Here is a 15,557-nt window from a genome sequence, read left to right as displayed (position 1 = left end):
TGGATATCTAAATTAAAAATGTAATGGCAACTTATATTTTAATGCCATCAGAATATTTGCAAGCATTTTCAGCTGTAAGATCATTATCTTCACTATGATAGTAGAATTTATCTGATGTTTCACACTCATGTATCTTTATATTTTTAAGACCGACTTTGTTTATGTATATCTGATATATTTAAACATCTTGCTAACACAGTCTCACAATAATTACTTCACCCTTTTCACTGATGCATTGAGACCAGGATAGACATATTGTACAACTGAAACCCCCAAAATCACCGTCAATACTTGGGACTAACTTCATAGCAAGCTTTGTGCCATGTGGATGAGAAATGTCTTTTGCTTGTGGGACATCATCTCTTAAGGGGAAGTAATGCAAACTTCCCTCCGTTATGTCACTCATTCAAAAGTCATTATTCTTTCTCCCGACTCTCATAAGACCCATTCACTAGATATGTAAGAGGAGAGCCTTGCCTCTGCTGTGACTTCCCATGAGCCTTCAGATCACTCCCTGTGCCCTCCACCCCTTCCCAGAATGAGCTGTTCGTTCATGTGAAAAGCCCTGTGGCAGGTGGAGATGTGAGTGGTCACTGCAGGGCTCTCTGTTGAGTGGGTGTGTCTAGAATCTCTGCCAGACCTAAAACAGGCACGAATGTTCAACTCAGGCATCGTCTGCGCTGGAGGAAAGAATTACTGTTTGTCCAGCACCCACTCTGGGCCAGGAACTGTGTGCTCTACTACTTGCTTTACAATTTTGTCTGCTTTTTGGAGTATAGACTCACTGGAGGTCTAACCATTAAGTGGTTTTATTTTTTCCACCTCTGCCCTCAGCTGCGTTATATCGAGCCCTGCTTTCCTGTGAGCAGAAGGACAGATTGCTAGGAAGGGGACAGACTAGAGGCAGAAAGATTTCTGTGCAGCTCACAGCAATATCGCCACCAGACACTTGGCAGAGATGATGGAGAGAATGACAGCAGGAGAGAGATGTGGACAACGGGGGTGGAGTCTTACAGGGACCCCCATAGTTATAGGGGTTTTCCGACATCAATTTTGGAAATGCTTCACAATGTCAAGAGCCACTTACTACTCTTCATTCAGGTGATATGTACCAAAGTAACTATTGCAAGCATGCTGCTGTACCATTTCTGTATCTCTAATCTCCATAGTAATTATGCAAAGTGTCAGTCCTATTTTTAATATAGGAGAATTGAGGCTCAAAGAAGTCAAGTGTCTTCCCCAAGTTCACAAGACAGCACAGCTCAGCCAAACCTAGGCTACCTAGCTATTACACACCTACAAGCCTAGGTGTGTAATACCAAAGTTTATGATCTTCCCACTACACTATCCTGCCTCTCTTTTCCTTCTGTTGCCTTTTCTTTAGGCTTGTTGCCTGTTATCCCACTGTCCAGGGACCAATGTGTGGGGTGCTTGTTTTCATAGATATATATATGTGTATATATCTGAATATAACCGAGTAATACGAATTTTAAACATATTTTACTAGCATTAGTGGAGTCATTTAAGTGTAAGAGCTTGGAGATTGACAAGGAGAGAAAGCGGGAGAGAGAGAGGAACAGTTTAAAGGGTACATGTAATGCCACCAGCCAGTTCAGTTAATAGGCCTGTGCCCCAAGTGGGCGGTGATAGAGACAGGAATCTCTTGTTCCTCGGCCCCTCCAGTCCCCACGAGCCCCCATGGTGAGAGCTTCCTGTAAAGATGCAGGTTTTCGTCCAGCATGGCCCCAGAACCCTGACCCACAGCATTCCCACATGCCCACCAGAGAAGCCGGCCCTCTGCTGCCCTGGGCCGGTGCGGGGAGGCGGGGGGAGGGCTGCCGGCCGTGCAGGGCCCTGAGAGGCTGTGTGCAGCCGCCAGAAGTGCGATTTTCACAGCGTGGGCTCACTTGGAAACCTAACACTTGTAAGATGCACTTCCGCGGTTCCCAAACGGCAGGCCTTCTCCGAGTGTGGGTCCTACGGTGCGCTCCACCCGCTACAGCCCCCAACACACACATTCTCTCCGCCAGCCTTTAGAGGCCCTTCATGCCTCCTTCACACAGCAGACGCCCTCCAGTTTGCCATTTCATTCAGTCCTCACAGCTCTCCTCAGAGGTAGGAATATTCCTCCCACCCAAAGATAAGGACCTGGCGGTGGGGTGGGTGTAAAGTGGTTTATCCAAGCTCACACCGCTCGCCTTACTCCAGGGCTTCTGGGTGGGATGTTCTTTCCATGACATCAGAGCTACAGCACACAGAGTGTCTGTGTGGAAATTATCAGGTTCACTTCATTTGGCAATTGTCTGGTTAATTTGATCAACGCAGTGCTAAGGATCTTATATTATGCATGTATACCTTCCTCTACCCCTAATATTGTGTACTTCTGCATCCTAAGCACCAGTGTGGGTCTGCACATGTGTTGCCTGGGAAGCCATTATCTGTCAAACTGCCCTCTTCCCCCTGGCCGGTAATAAGAATTCAACTTTTATTTGGAGCAAAAGTTCCCAGGGGGTCACATGGCCCAATAACAAAAGATTATGATTTCTTATTGGTTTAATAGCATCTATTTTGTAATTCTGAATGTACTCTGTTTTAATTGGATTTGTTAAAGGAACAAAAGGGAATAGGTGCCTTACAATTAAAATAAAATATTAAGATTATTAGTTTAACAGACTAGAAATGCCTTGTTCATCAACCAACACATTCAAAGCACACAAAGCAACCTTGACACCTGGAAAGAAAAGAACCAAAGTCAGTGCTGGCACCTTTAAACCCCTGGAGATGGGCATTAATTCAATTTCAATCACCGTGGTTTAAGCACTGCTATGCGATTGCATTCTCTCCTCACAGCCATGGCTTCCATTGCAGATAAGGAAGCTGGGCTCAGAGAAGTGGCTTGGCAGGGCGAGAAGCGCAGGGGCTTTAGACCCACGTGGGTCGCCACCCAGCTCCCCATTTACTGTCAGGTGAGCCTGGACAGTCTGTGGAGCCTCACTGAGCTTCAGCCCCGCCTTCCGTAAATGGGATAACAAAAGTGGCTGCTTCTGAAGGGTGGCGTGAGGGTGAGTGAGGGCCCCGGAGGACTTTGCTGTGACGGTGGGGGATGGAGTGCAGGGAGGAGCTGCAGCTGGACAGGACAGCACAACTGATGACAGTGGAGCCAGCACTCCAGGATTCCAACTGGGTAGAACCCTGATTCAGACCCCACAGCCCAGCGTACTTACTTGCTGGGGCATTCCCGCCTCCCAGGTGCAGACCTCAAATTACTTTATTTGGAGGACAAAGAGATATAGCTCCTTTGAGGCACAGAGCCACCCACCCACCCAGGATCGCAGAGTGGGGGGGCAGTTCTCAAGTGCCCAGTGATGTGTGCATTCTTTCTGCACCACGACGCCATCTGGCCCCAGTGAGAACTTGCTGAGGGGTGGACATGGTGCAGACCCAGCTGTACCCAGCTGTGTGCACTGGCCAGCCCCGTGGTGTGGTACCCCCATTTGCTGTAGAACAGTCCCTAGCTCCGAGGAAAGCTTTGCTGTAAACCCGCCCACCTGTGAAGTTGTGAGATACCTTGAAGGGGAGCCCTGAGGATCAACTGTAAGGGAACAGCCAAACCTTCCCTGGCCCTTTGGGATTCATTTCTTCATCAATAGTTCACACTGGATAACTACTATCAACGAGGCGCTGATTTATGCAGCAGACAGAATGAAGGCTCTGCTCACATCCTAAAAGGGAGATGAACCAAAGCAGACAAACATAACACCAGGTGGTGAAGAGTGCCAAGAATAGAAAGAGCAGGGGCAAAAGAAATAAGAGAATGGTGTTGGGAGATGTGGTCTTTTGAAGAGGCGACCAGGAAGGGCATCTTTGAACAGAAGACATCTGAGCGGAGAGGGAAGGAAGTGAGGATGCGGGGAGGCAGGGAGGGGATTTCAGATAGAGGATGCTCCAGATGGAAAGGCTCTGTGACAGAGGGGAGGGGAGGGACAGCATGAGGGTGGGAGAAGGAAGGAGGCAGGGAGAGAAGGAAGAAAAGAAGGAAGGAAGGGAGGCCAACGATATGATTTAAAGTAAACAAAACCCAGGGCAGACATGATCTGGCTTATTTTTCAAATGATACTTCAGCTGTTGTGAGAAAAATCTCCAGGGCGTGTCAAACCAAGGAGAGAAGGCCAGTCCCTACACTCCCCCCAGAGTGACCACAGACAGGGTCGTGCCCTCTCCTCTCTCATTTCTACCTGAGCCAGGAGGAAACCCAGCCCTGGGACAGCCCCATGCTCTCCTGAGTCTCTGGCAAGCTTGGCCATGCTAGAGAGTCAGGGGAGGGGGGCGGGGTACGCAGCCACTCTTGTTTCCCTCTAGAGATGTTCTCTCAGAACCAGCAAGCCCACCACTGCACTGAAACCTCTCGGTCAAGCACAGGTGGCTGTGATATAAAAACCACATAGCCTTTTACATATGGGTGACAGCAGTATGGTGCAATGTGTGTGTTTGTTTATTTAAACCTCAGCTAAACTTTCCCCCAATCCAGAGGTGAAGGGCATTGGAAGGACCATGGTCTCATTTTTAAAGGGATACTTTAGGTTAAAGAAAAAGTGTGCAAAAGGATGGTTTGGGGCTCTTTCTATGTAAGGCACCTGTCTTTCAAAAATGCTGTGACTTCTAATCCTTTTTCTGTAGAAATATTTTCTGAATTCACATTTCCCTTTCCTCCTTGAGTCTTTATCAGGCTTATTTGAAGTTATTACTAAAACATTCAGGACTATCATTAAGAAGAGAGAACCCTTTTCGGACGACTTTGGACAAGTAGATACAACTTGCTAGGAATGATGTGAACAAAGGCAACATAGCGGCCCGCACTTTGTTTAGGACAGGGAAGCTCTTCAGCATTTTACAAATAGGGATATTACCCATGTATTAGCCATTCTGTCTGTTCCCTTCCTGTTATGTGTAAAGTAACTCAGTAGAAGACAGGCACTCGGACAGCAGGGAACGTGGAGGCTTTGAGGCCAATAGAACTGGGCTCCATCCCCACCTTCACTGCCAACCTGGTTTTAATCATGAGCTCAGTTTACTGATCTGCAAAATGGGTTAGAAAATTGCAAGTTGTTGTGAAGAATAAATGAAGTGATGACTGTATGTTAAGTGTCTAGTGTGCACTGGGTACTCAGTGAATGGTAATCTGGTTCCTGGCACCTTTATGATGGTAAATAATGCTGATAGAGTCACCAAACAGCACCATATTGATTGCCTCCCTCAAATTAGTAGCCCCAAGACACTCCCCACTGATCATTAATCCCAGATGTAGGATTTGTGGAACAGTCTTTGCTGATTTGCAAGCACAAAAGTCTTTGCAACCTTTTAAACACAAATTATTAGTAATAATAGTGATAATAGTAAAAGAAAAGAAATGTAACAGCAACTTGTAGATACGATAATACCTTTGTCCACTTTAACCTCTAGAGCTTGCTAGAGCCCAAGCAACTCACTTGCTCATTCATTCATTCATTCATTTGTTCAACAATTTGTACTCAAGTCATTCTATAGGTCAGGTCAGATGAGAAGATATGCAGTGAACATGACAGACGTGTTTCTCGTGAAACTCCTATTTTAGGAGAAAGCAAATCAAGCAAGAAAAACAAAACAAACAAAAAGACCCAAGATTATGTCAGGTGGTTTAAATGCTCTGCAAAAAATAAAACCTCATGATGTGAAAGGGAACACCCAGGGTCAAGAGAGAATGTTGATGGCGGGGTGAGGGGGGGGACTAATTTAGACTGAGGTAGATGGGGAAGTCCTCTCCCAGGTGACGTTTGTGCTGAGACTTGAACACTAAGAGGCCATGTGGGAGGATTTGGGGAAGAACACCCCCAGAAAGGGGCATACCAAGTGCAAAGTCCTAACAGTGGGGAGAAAAAGGAGATGTGGGGGTGGCTGGAGCAGGGACAGCAAGGAGAGGGTAGAAGATGAAGACAGAGGACTTTATGAAAGGTACAATACGTTACATGCATTATCTCATTTAATTCATCCACCCCACTTAACAGGTAACGCACCGAGCCCCAGAGCACATACCTTGCCAAAGTCACATGCTAGTCAAGCAGAGCCAGCCCTTGTCCGTGGGCTTAATTGCCATTTGGCTTATCCATGAAAGTTTGACTTGACAACGTCCTGTGATAAATTTGGCTCTATGGGCCAGCAAGGAAGCTCCTGACTCATCATGTTTTCCAGACACCACCCTAAACTGGGCTAGATCCTGTGGGAACGTTCATAACAGCCCAGGTCAAGCCCCATCCTTAAGGCTCATCCCTCACTGAAAAGAAGGCACGCATGTGTTATCACACCCGGCTCTGGGGATTGAGATGAGTTCTACTATGTGAGACAGGTAGAGAGCTTGAAAATTGAAAATTGGCAATGAATCCAACTGGCCATGAGCTGAAAGCTGGTGATGGTTGGTGCAGCTGGGTAGCCCATCATGCCCACTTGGAGGGGCGCGGTTCAGCTGCACGCCTCATGCTCTAAGAGTACCAGGGACCAGGAAATATCACCTAGCTTTGATGAAGACCCACCCAGATGATGGGTAGAGGGAAAGAGCATGAAGTCCTCCCCTTTCATCAGCATTGCCAAGCAAAGAGCGGTGGGCAACAGTGGGAGACCCTTGGAGCCCCAAGAGGAAGCCGGCGCCACCAAGCACCAGGCCGTAAAGGTCAGTCTCTAGACAACAGTAGGGCTCAGGCACACTGAAGAGCGGACAGGGGCAGCCTCAGCTCCTCCCTTCCCCCCTCCAGGCTGAGGCTCAAGCCCAGAGTCACCCCAGCTTGAAGACCAGTCAGAGCTGTGTCCCTCCCTAGTTGTATGACTTAGCACACGTTTCCTCACCTTTCTGACTCCCCATTTCTTCACAGGAGAGCTGGTCATCAGCGCTTGGTTCACATAACAGCCATATGGTTTGTAAATGTATTGAGAACCTACTATGTGCCAGACTGTTTGCAAATCAATTTAACACATTTAAATTAGGTTCCTGCCTTCAGACTGCATGTATGGATTATATTGACCACCTACTCTGGGCCAGGCATTTTACAGACACTGTAAATAATTCTCACACCTGCCTGATCTATTTATTGATTTTCATCTCCACTGGACAGATACGGTACCTGAGGCTCAGAGAGGCCAAGTAGCTTGTCCAAAGTCACAAAGACTCAAAGTAGGGGCACCTACCTTTGCCTGTTGTGGAGATAGAGATGTGAGGCATGTACTGTAGTGTGTTCCATGAAGAATCCCTCCTTACAGGGCCCAGCCCAGACTAGGACTCAACCATTTGTTCGTGGGTTCCAGTGTTCAGGATCACTCGTAGAAATGGTTTGCCTCCAGACTTCTCAAAAGACAGACTGTGCTCCAAACCCCAGCACAGTCAGCAGAAATCAAGTGAGGTCTGCTGAGGTTACCTGCACAGGCTGCAGCCTCCCGACTGAACGAGCACTGCAGTTTCCTTAAAGGGATAACTGGCTGGGTGAGGAAGCAGTTCAAACACTATTCTCCACCTGCTTGTGGAGCAGGAAACAACGTTCAAGGAGACTGAGACTTTGGAAAGATCATAAAGCATGACCCCAAAGCCCCACAGACTCCCACACTAACCTCCCAAGCTTGTCCACGGCCCAGGCGCCGGAGAATGCCCAGCTGGGTCCCCAGCTAGCTGCCCTCCTGCCTGGGGCTCGGGGCCAGCTTCCTCCTCTCCTACATAATGAATTAGCTGGTGTCTGGGGTTTGTAAATAAAGCACACCAGGAGAACAGGCATTTCCAAAGTTGCTTACTCAAAAAGAGGAGAGAAAAAGAGTTTGAAGAGGTCGTAGTTTGGCAGAGTTAAAGTAAAATAAGTGCAACCAGAGGAAAACTTACCATGTTCGGCCCAGTTCTTCCTCCTCGACTGTGAAACTTTGTCACCAGGCAACAAGAGACCTGGGACCTGGCGTTAATTAGCATAATCTTGACGCCAGCCTGCAAGGTGAGAGAATACAGTGCCGAAAGGGTCTCCAGGACAGGGTCTGGGGTCCCTGGGGCTTGCAGTGGGCTTCTTCCTGGCTTCCCCAAGCAGTGCCCTGGGGATTACAGTACCAGGACGGCTGCCCTCCATGGCGACCTCCAGAAGTAGACGTTGCTAACAGAGGGGAAAGAACCATGTTTGCCTCTTTGAAGGGACAAATATCTTACTTCTATAGCATTGAGTCCCATGAAATATCATTCGACTTCCTTGTAATTTGCCCCAGTATTTCTTTCTACTCTTTGGTTTTTGAGAGGGCTGTCTTTTATCTGTTTATTTGAATTTAATTATTTCTTGCAGTTTTCTTTACACCCTTTTTCCATGATTAGATCAGAGTGACTATAATGCTCATAAAAATCAGACATTCAATAGTGATTTTTTCTTAATTAATATTATGCCATTCAGTGCTAGTATGTAGTTTCTAAACTCGACATTTTGAATGAATGTGCAATACTGAATCTGGTGGACTTTGCTTTTCCTGTTGTTTCCAATTTGGCAGTATCATGACTAAGGCTGCAAGGAAAATATCTGGGCATTTATAGTCTTTTTGTTCATTTTCTTTTCCTTTAAATTAAATTCCCAGAAATTGAGAAATTTGGCAAAAAGGATAAATGTTAAAATTATTATGCAAATAATAAAGTAACATTGTAGAACAATTAGAAAATGCATATATAGAAACAAAAATATAAAAATACTCTAAATTGTATTACCCAGGTTGAATTTTAAAAATAAATTAAATAATTAGCAAATAAATAATTTGAAATGCAAAATTAACCCAAGCAATGAAAATTTTGGCAAGTACAAAAAAGCAAAATGAAAAAGTTTAAATTAAAAAATAAAAATGTAATAAATCATTAAATTAGAAATATAGTTAACTATAAAATTTTTTAAATACATGAACACCACCACCATCCTGTTTAATCCAAAATGAAATAAAATAGATCATTTAATTTAGACAATAAATGGATTTAACATAATGAGCAAATGAAGATAACTAGAGAATTAAAAGTTACCTGAACTCCTACAATTTAGTGCATTTCTAATTAGAATATTCAAAAAGCACATAATTTAAATTAGAAAATAAGTAATCTGAAAATCATAAAACATAAATAAGCAAAAATAAAATCAGTACTTTAAGGGAGAAAATACACAAGAAAAATACATTTAAAAATTTTTTTAATTTTTAAAAATTTTATTGAAGTATAGTTGATTTACAATGTTGTGTTAATTTCTTCTGTGCAGCAAAGTGATTCAGTTATACATATATATATTCTTTTTCATATTTTTTTCCATTATGGTTTGTCACAGACTATTGAATATAGTTTCCTGTGCTATACAGTATGACTTTGTTGTTTATCCATCCTATATATAATAGTTTGCCTCTGCTAACTCCAAACTACCTGTCCTTCCCTTCCCTACCCCCCTCCACCTTGGCAACCACAACTCTGCTCTCTATATCTGTGAGTCTGTTTCTGTTTTGTAGATATGTTGATTTGGATCATGTTTTAGATTCCCCATATAAGTGGTATCATATGGTATTTGTCTTTCTCTTTCTGACTCACTTTGCTTAGTGTGATAATCTGTAGGTCCATCCATGTTGCTGCAAATAGCATTATTTCATCCTTTTTGACGGCTGAGTAATATTCCATTGTATGTATATACTACATCTTCTTTATCCACTCATCTGTCAGTAGACATTTAGTTTCCCTGTCTTGGCTATTGTAAATAGTGCTGCTATGAGCATAGGGGTACATGTATCTTTTCGAACTATGACTTTGTCTGGGTATATGCCCAGGAGTGGGATTGCTGGATCATATGGCAACTCTAGTTTTTTGAGGAACCTCCATACTATTTTCCATAGTGGCTGTACCAATTTACATTCCCACCAACAGTGTAAGAGGATTCCCTTTTCTCCACACCCTCTCCAGCATTTGTTATTTGTAGACTTTTTAATGATGGCCATTCTGACTGGTGTGAGGTGGGTCCTCATTGTAGTTTTGGTTTGCATTTCTCTAATAATTAACAATGTTGACCATCTCTTCATGTTCCTATTGGCCATCCGTATTCCTTTTTTGGAGAAATGTCTATTTAGGTCTTCTGCCCATTTTTCCATTGGGTTGTTTGTTTTGTTGTTGTTGAGTTGTGTGAGCTGCTTGTCTATTTTGGAAATTAAGCCCTTGATTGTATCGTTTGCAAATACTTTCTCCCATTCCGTAGGTTGTCTTTTTGTTTTGTTCATGGTTTCCTCTGCTGTGCAAAAGCTTGTAAGTTTGATTAGGTCACACTTGTTTAGATAAATACATTTTAAAATACAGATGTGTAAAACCTTATAAAAATTAAAGCCACTCAGTTTCAGCATCTAGAGGTAACTTTATGTTATATAAATTTCAAGACTTTTCATGCATCGACAGCATCACATTTATGGCATGGTTGTGCAATAATAATTTGGTAATTTTGCTCATGTTCATTTCTAACTCCAAATATATACAAGTTACCAATTTGTCAGGTAACTGCCCTCTAATCCAGCCAGAACAAAGATTTTTGTTGTCGTTTTATTAATTTGCTTTTGTGCGCTTGTCTTCAGAGTCAGGGCCCGGGGTCAAGGTGTGGTCCGGCAAGCGTTCTGCCCAGCCCGGTGTGCTGGGCTTTCATGGGTGCCTGCACCAGGCTTCAGCAAACCCTCATGAACTTCCCTAGTCTGCACCCCACCTCTTACCCCACCTCCATTTCCACATCTGAAGATGGAGATCATGGCTATCTCACTGAGTCTTTGTGAAAATTAGACAATTGACAAAAAGTCTTTGCAGTTTCTAATGCATTAGACAATTATTATTGTTTTTATGCAAAATTTCTACATGTTAAAGAAATAAAGACAGGAAGTTATAATAGAAATATTATGGAAGGTCAATATCCTGTTAATTCAGCAGGAAATCTCTGAACTGCAAGAATGCCTGTCTATTAATGGATTTCTATTGACCTACGGCCTAGATCTGAAAACTAGGCTAAACCCAAATTTGCTTCTGAGGAGGGAAAAAGGAAGGGAGTGTGTTTCTATTACCAGTCTCTTGGCTCCCCGTGGAAAACTCTGCCCACCCCGCAGACTGCTTCCCCAGCATGCTCCTCCAGAGCCGCACCCCGGCAGAAGGCAGGGCAAGATGCTGGCCAGTACTTGCCCTGTCTTGAGGCACAGCACAGATCATTAGTAGACACATTTCTAGTTTGCCAAGATGAGTGAATTTTCTTCTCCTTGTGGTTTGTGTTTTCTTGACACCTCTTAGTTACTCACTAACCCATTTCACCATGGCCTCATGACTGTTTTGCAAATAGAAAAGACACAGGAGAATTTGGAGAGGCATCAGGCTTTTTAAATATGTCCACTTTAGCTCAGGAGGCCCAGTTTCCCTGTGGGCCCTCCCTGGATGTCTGCCAGGTTACTGTCTTAGTGCCTAAGGACTAACCATAGCCCGCTAGTCCCAGAGGTGAGGAGGAGGAGGATGGGCAGATCTCCCATCCCTTCCTGGGCTGAGAGGGTGCAGCCTCCAGCCAGATGAGTCCCTTGGCAGAGACCCTTTTGGCCTGGGCTAGCCCACCCTCTGAAGGCCCCTGGTAGGCTTCTCTGCCAGGCTCCCTAGGGAAGATGTGAGTTCCTGGGCTATGCCCTGGCTCACTCTGGGAGACAGGCTCAGGGTAGAGTGGAGGTGTCAGTCAGGTGGAGCTGGACCAAAGAGGTGGAGTCAAAGGCAAGATGCTGAGGCAAGCCATGGGCACTGAAGTAGGAGTAGGAAGTGCCCCAAGGCCACGTGACGGCAGCACTCACACTTCAAACCACTTCTAGGAGTTCAAGGACATAGATGTGATTTAAAGTGAAGCAGCACAGATAAAAATCACCTCTCAAAATAGGGAAGAATTTGAACCCAGCCTAGCGGTTGACCACACACAAAGTTCAGCTTGAAGATAGTGTCCCGTCTTTGGAAGTCATCCAGAGGAGTTTAGATACCTGTCTTGGGATGGGAGTGAGGTTGGTAAGATGTCCTCTGTGGGCCCACCGTGCTAGGCCACCTTCAGGTTAGACAGAGTGACCTACGTAGTCTCAGTGACTTTGAACTCTTCCATTCTTCTCCACACCATCCCAGGTTGCCCAAGGGCCTGGACTCTTGCCCCATAGACTCCATGGCAGACCCTTAGTTGACAGAGCAGGAGATCTGATTCACAGGTGGCACAATTATTCTAAGATCTTACAGAGTGGTACTGGCCGAACAAAGCAGGTCTTGACCAGAAGCAAATCTTCAATTTTACACCACACTCTTCTTCCTCCCAGAGTAAAAAAAAATCAACCCTGCTCTAGGATACTGTCAACATCAACTAGAACTATGCCCATTGAGGGAGCCCTGTGTCCACACCTGTGCTAGCCTGTTCCAGACCCGTGGTTACACTTGCTCCCCAGCACTCCTGGGTCAGCCATGTTTGAAGGATGAGGTAACAGTAGTTCAGAGCAGTCAAGTGCTGGGGGCAGGATTTGAACCCAGGTTCTAGTGACTCCAAACCAGTGCTCTTTCCCATGCTGCCTCCCTCGGACCTTGGAAGGGCTTTAGAAAGCCAAGAGCCATCTCTGGCACCTTGTTTAATATAAAATTTACACTATAATAATGGAATAGTGCAGTGTATCAACTCTTAAAGAAATACTTTAATCACCAGATATTTACAAAATTCACATAAACCATTCCAAGAGTTCTGTAATTGCCTTCAGATGAACATGAATTTTTTAAAACATTTTTTTCAAAGAGAACTCACCTTTGGTGAGGTGTCTGGATGCTGGTAATGGCGTCTTTTTCTGATGGTAATGAAATGATAGATCTTCCTTGGCGCTCATAGCTGATGAAATGAGGAGTGGGATGGTAAATTGCCTTTATCTTACGCATACCATTCCGCTGGGTGGCAATGTCACAAAAGACCACAGATAAAATTCTAGAACTCTTTATGAAAAAGATAAACAGAGACTCTCTCATTTCCTGGATCTTAACAGGCACGTTTTGCTCCCCTATTCCCCTTCCACTGTCAAGATTTCTAAAATAAAGTAGCAAGATTCTCAGGCTTTGCCATACCATCTCCACATCCTTGTAGCTCAGCCCCACATCCTCCGAAAGGCTCAGAACACATTCTTTTCCGAGGTGGTCAACTTTGCTGTCTCCAGCCTGGGTTCTGTCCTCATTTACAACCTTCAGAGCAGTCTGCCTTCTGGAACTGGGGTAGTGGCAGGCTCACAGACAGGGCGGGAAAGCCACATCTTCACTTGAGCCTTTGCAAGCTAATGCAATAAATGTGACCATGTTTTTGCCTGTTTGTTGTTGTTACTGTCTGCCTGAATAAAATGGCCCAAAAGGATGATTTCTCTATTGGGGGGAAGAGGTGAATCCCAGCCAGGGAGTTGCTTTCTGTTTATGGAAAGTCTGCCAAGGAAAGTATTGAATGAAGAATGGTGGGGAGCCCGAAACAGATGATGTGACAGCAGTGCTGTGACGGGAAGATGAAGAGTCACTGCCCCTGCTGGGGCACTCGGGCAGCCAGGCCTGTCCACATGAATGCCTGAAGCACCCTGGTGCAGTCCCCGTGGGTGGAACGTCCCCATGGGATGCATGTGGGGGCGGGGTCTGTGGGTACCTGAGCAGGACTGAGGCCGAGGGCATGGCTGGAAAGAGGCAGGACTTGGTTTGGTTCAGTGGAACACCCTGAACAAGAACCTGGTTTGGGGAGTAGAAGGAGAGTCTCAGGGAGACAGAGGGGGAAAGAAAACACAGCTAGAAAAGGAACCAAGTGACCTCAGAGGCCAAGGAACTGGGCTCTACAAATTCCTTCTGAGCGGAAGGGGCATTTCACATGGAGAAGGTTCCTTCCCACGCCCTCCCCAGCACTGCATCCTGTTACACTTTTACATTCTTCCCTACCACATGGGTCAAAAATGGTGTTTCTTTGGTTTGAATTGTGTTTCTTAATTGTATTTGTGGAAGCATAAATCGGTACAGCCTCTTAAGAGGACAATTTGGCAATATGTAGCACACTTGAAAATTCTCATAGTTTTTAACCTAGCAGTACCATTGCCAGAAATGTATCTCATGGTTACACTCGCAAAGATTCAAGGCATGAAATCATCATGAGATGTAAGTCTCATAAGTCACAGAGATTTATGTCCGAAGATGATCACAGATACATCATTTGTGAGGACAAAGCCCAGCACGGCGGAGGCTCCCACGAGTTCCCATCCATCTGTACAAAGGTGTCCTGCTGTTGTGGCCACAGGGCAATGTGGGCCACCTCCACCTTGCTGTCAGGCCAGGGAAGCAGGGAGGAGACCCGCGCAGATAAGATGATCCCACATACCAAAAACATTTGTTTAAAAACTGCTTGAGCATATAGACTGGTATATGGCTAAAACTCTTCTGGAGATTAACTGTGGATACTTCCTGAGTGGGAGCAGTGGTTTGTAGACTATTATTTTATATTTCATGACCTTCCATATTGTTTGCCTTTCTTAACCACACACATATATTCACATGTGACATGTATTCACATGCATGTTGTGCACATGGGCAAAGAAGGCCAAGATGCGGCTGTGAAAGCCCCGTGTGGGGTGTGAGGCCCCCGAGTCTGCTTCTGCACGGCCCTGGGACTTCTCGGGGCCACGCCTCAGGCAGCAGCACATTCTGGCATCGCATAAGAGCAACAGGGATGGCAAGAACCCAGCCTTCAGCAGGGCAGCGAGGGGGCAGGGAGAGCTTGGGAAATAATCTTGCTGCCCTGGGAAGTCTGTGATTCTCCTGGGTGCCCTGGCGCCACGATGCCCCAGAAAGTTCCACCTCTTCCCCCATTCATGCCTTGAGATATTTGGTCACCCCCATCATTTTCTGTCCCACAGGAGATACCCCGGCTCCGACAGGACCGTGCTGCAGAAATGGCAGGTACAGTGACCCCCTCAGGGGACTCTGGGTCCGAGGAAACCCTCTGGGAATGCAAATCAGCAAATAGCTCAGGCCCCCGGGATGAAGAGAGAAAGCATGTGGATGGATCAGGAGGGATCTTGTTTTTGTTTTTTGTTTTGTTTTGTTTTCATTTTATTGCTCTTTATTTTATTCTTTATTTTTCTTGGCCATACCACGCGGCGTGTGGGATCTTAGTTCCCCGACCAGGAATCAAACCAGCACCCCCAGCATTAGAAGGCGGAGTCTTAACCACTGGACCGCCAAGGAGGTCCCAGGATCTTGTTTTCTTAATTTGTTAAAATGTCCCAAATATTTCTCTGAAAAGATCTCACTGATTAAAGGCGATTCTTGAGTCAGAGCTGGGGAGTGAGAGAGAGAGAGAGAGAGAGTGTGTGTGTGTGTGTGTGTGTGTGTATGTGTACACAAACCCTGTATACACACACACACACACACACACACACACACACATGCTCCATCAATGAAGGTGTATGTGTATAAACGAACACACAACTCAGGAAGGCACAGCATTCACTTCTTGTCTTGGGAAGTC

General features: G+C 45.4%; 1 protein-coding gene across 1 annotated transcript in view; it reads left to right on the top strand.

Annotated features, from left to right (window-relative positions):
* Positions 1-15,557, top strand: part of WDFY4 (WDFY family member 4) — a 254,300-nt gene that overhangs the window by 202,358 nt on the left and 36,385 nt on the right. The window contains exon 48 of the mRNA XM_007178732.2: positions 14,944-14,986. Within this exon, the coding sequence (XP_007178794.2) occupies positions 14,944-14,986 (43 nt within the window). The remainder of the gene's footprint in view (positions 1-14,943; positions 14,987-15,557) is intronic.

The sequence above is a fragment of the Balaenoptera acutorostrata genome, chromosome 16 (assembly GCF_949987535.1).
Source record: "Balaenoptera acutorostrata chromosome 16, mBalAcu1.1, whole genome shotgun sequence".
NCBI lineage: Eukaryota > Metazoa > Chordata > Mammalia > Artiodactyla > Balaenopteridae > Balaenoptera > Balaenoptera acutorostrata.
The sequence above is the reverse complement of the archived record's forward strand: the minus strand, read 5'-3'. Positions and strand labels throughout refer to the sequence as shown.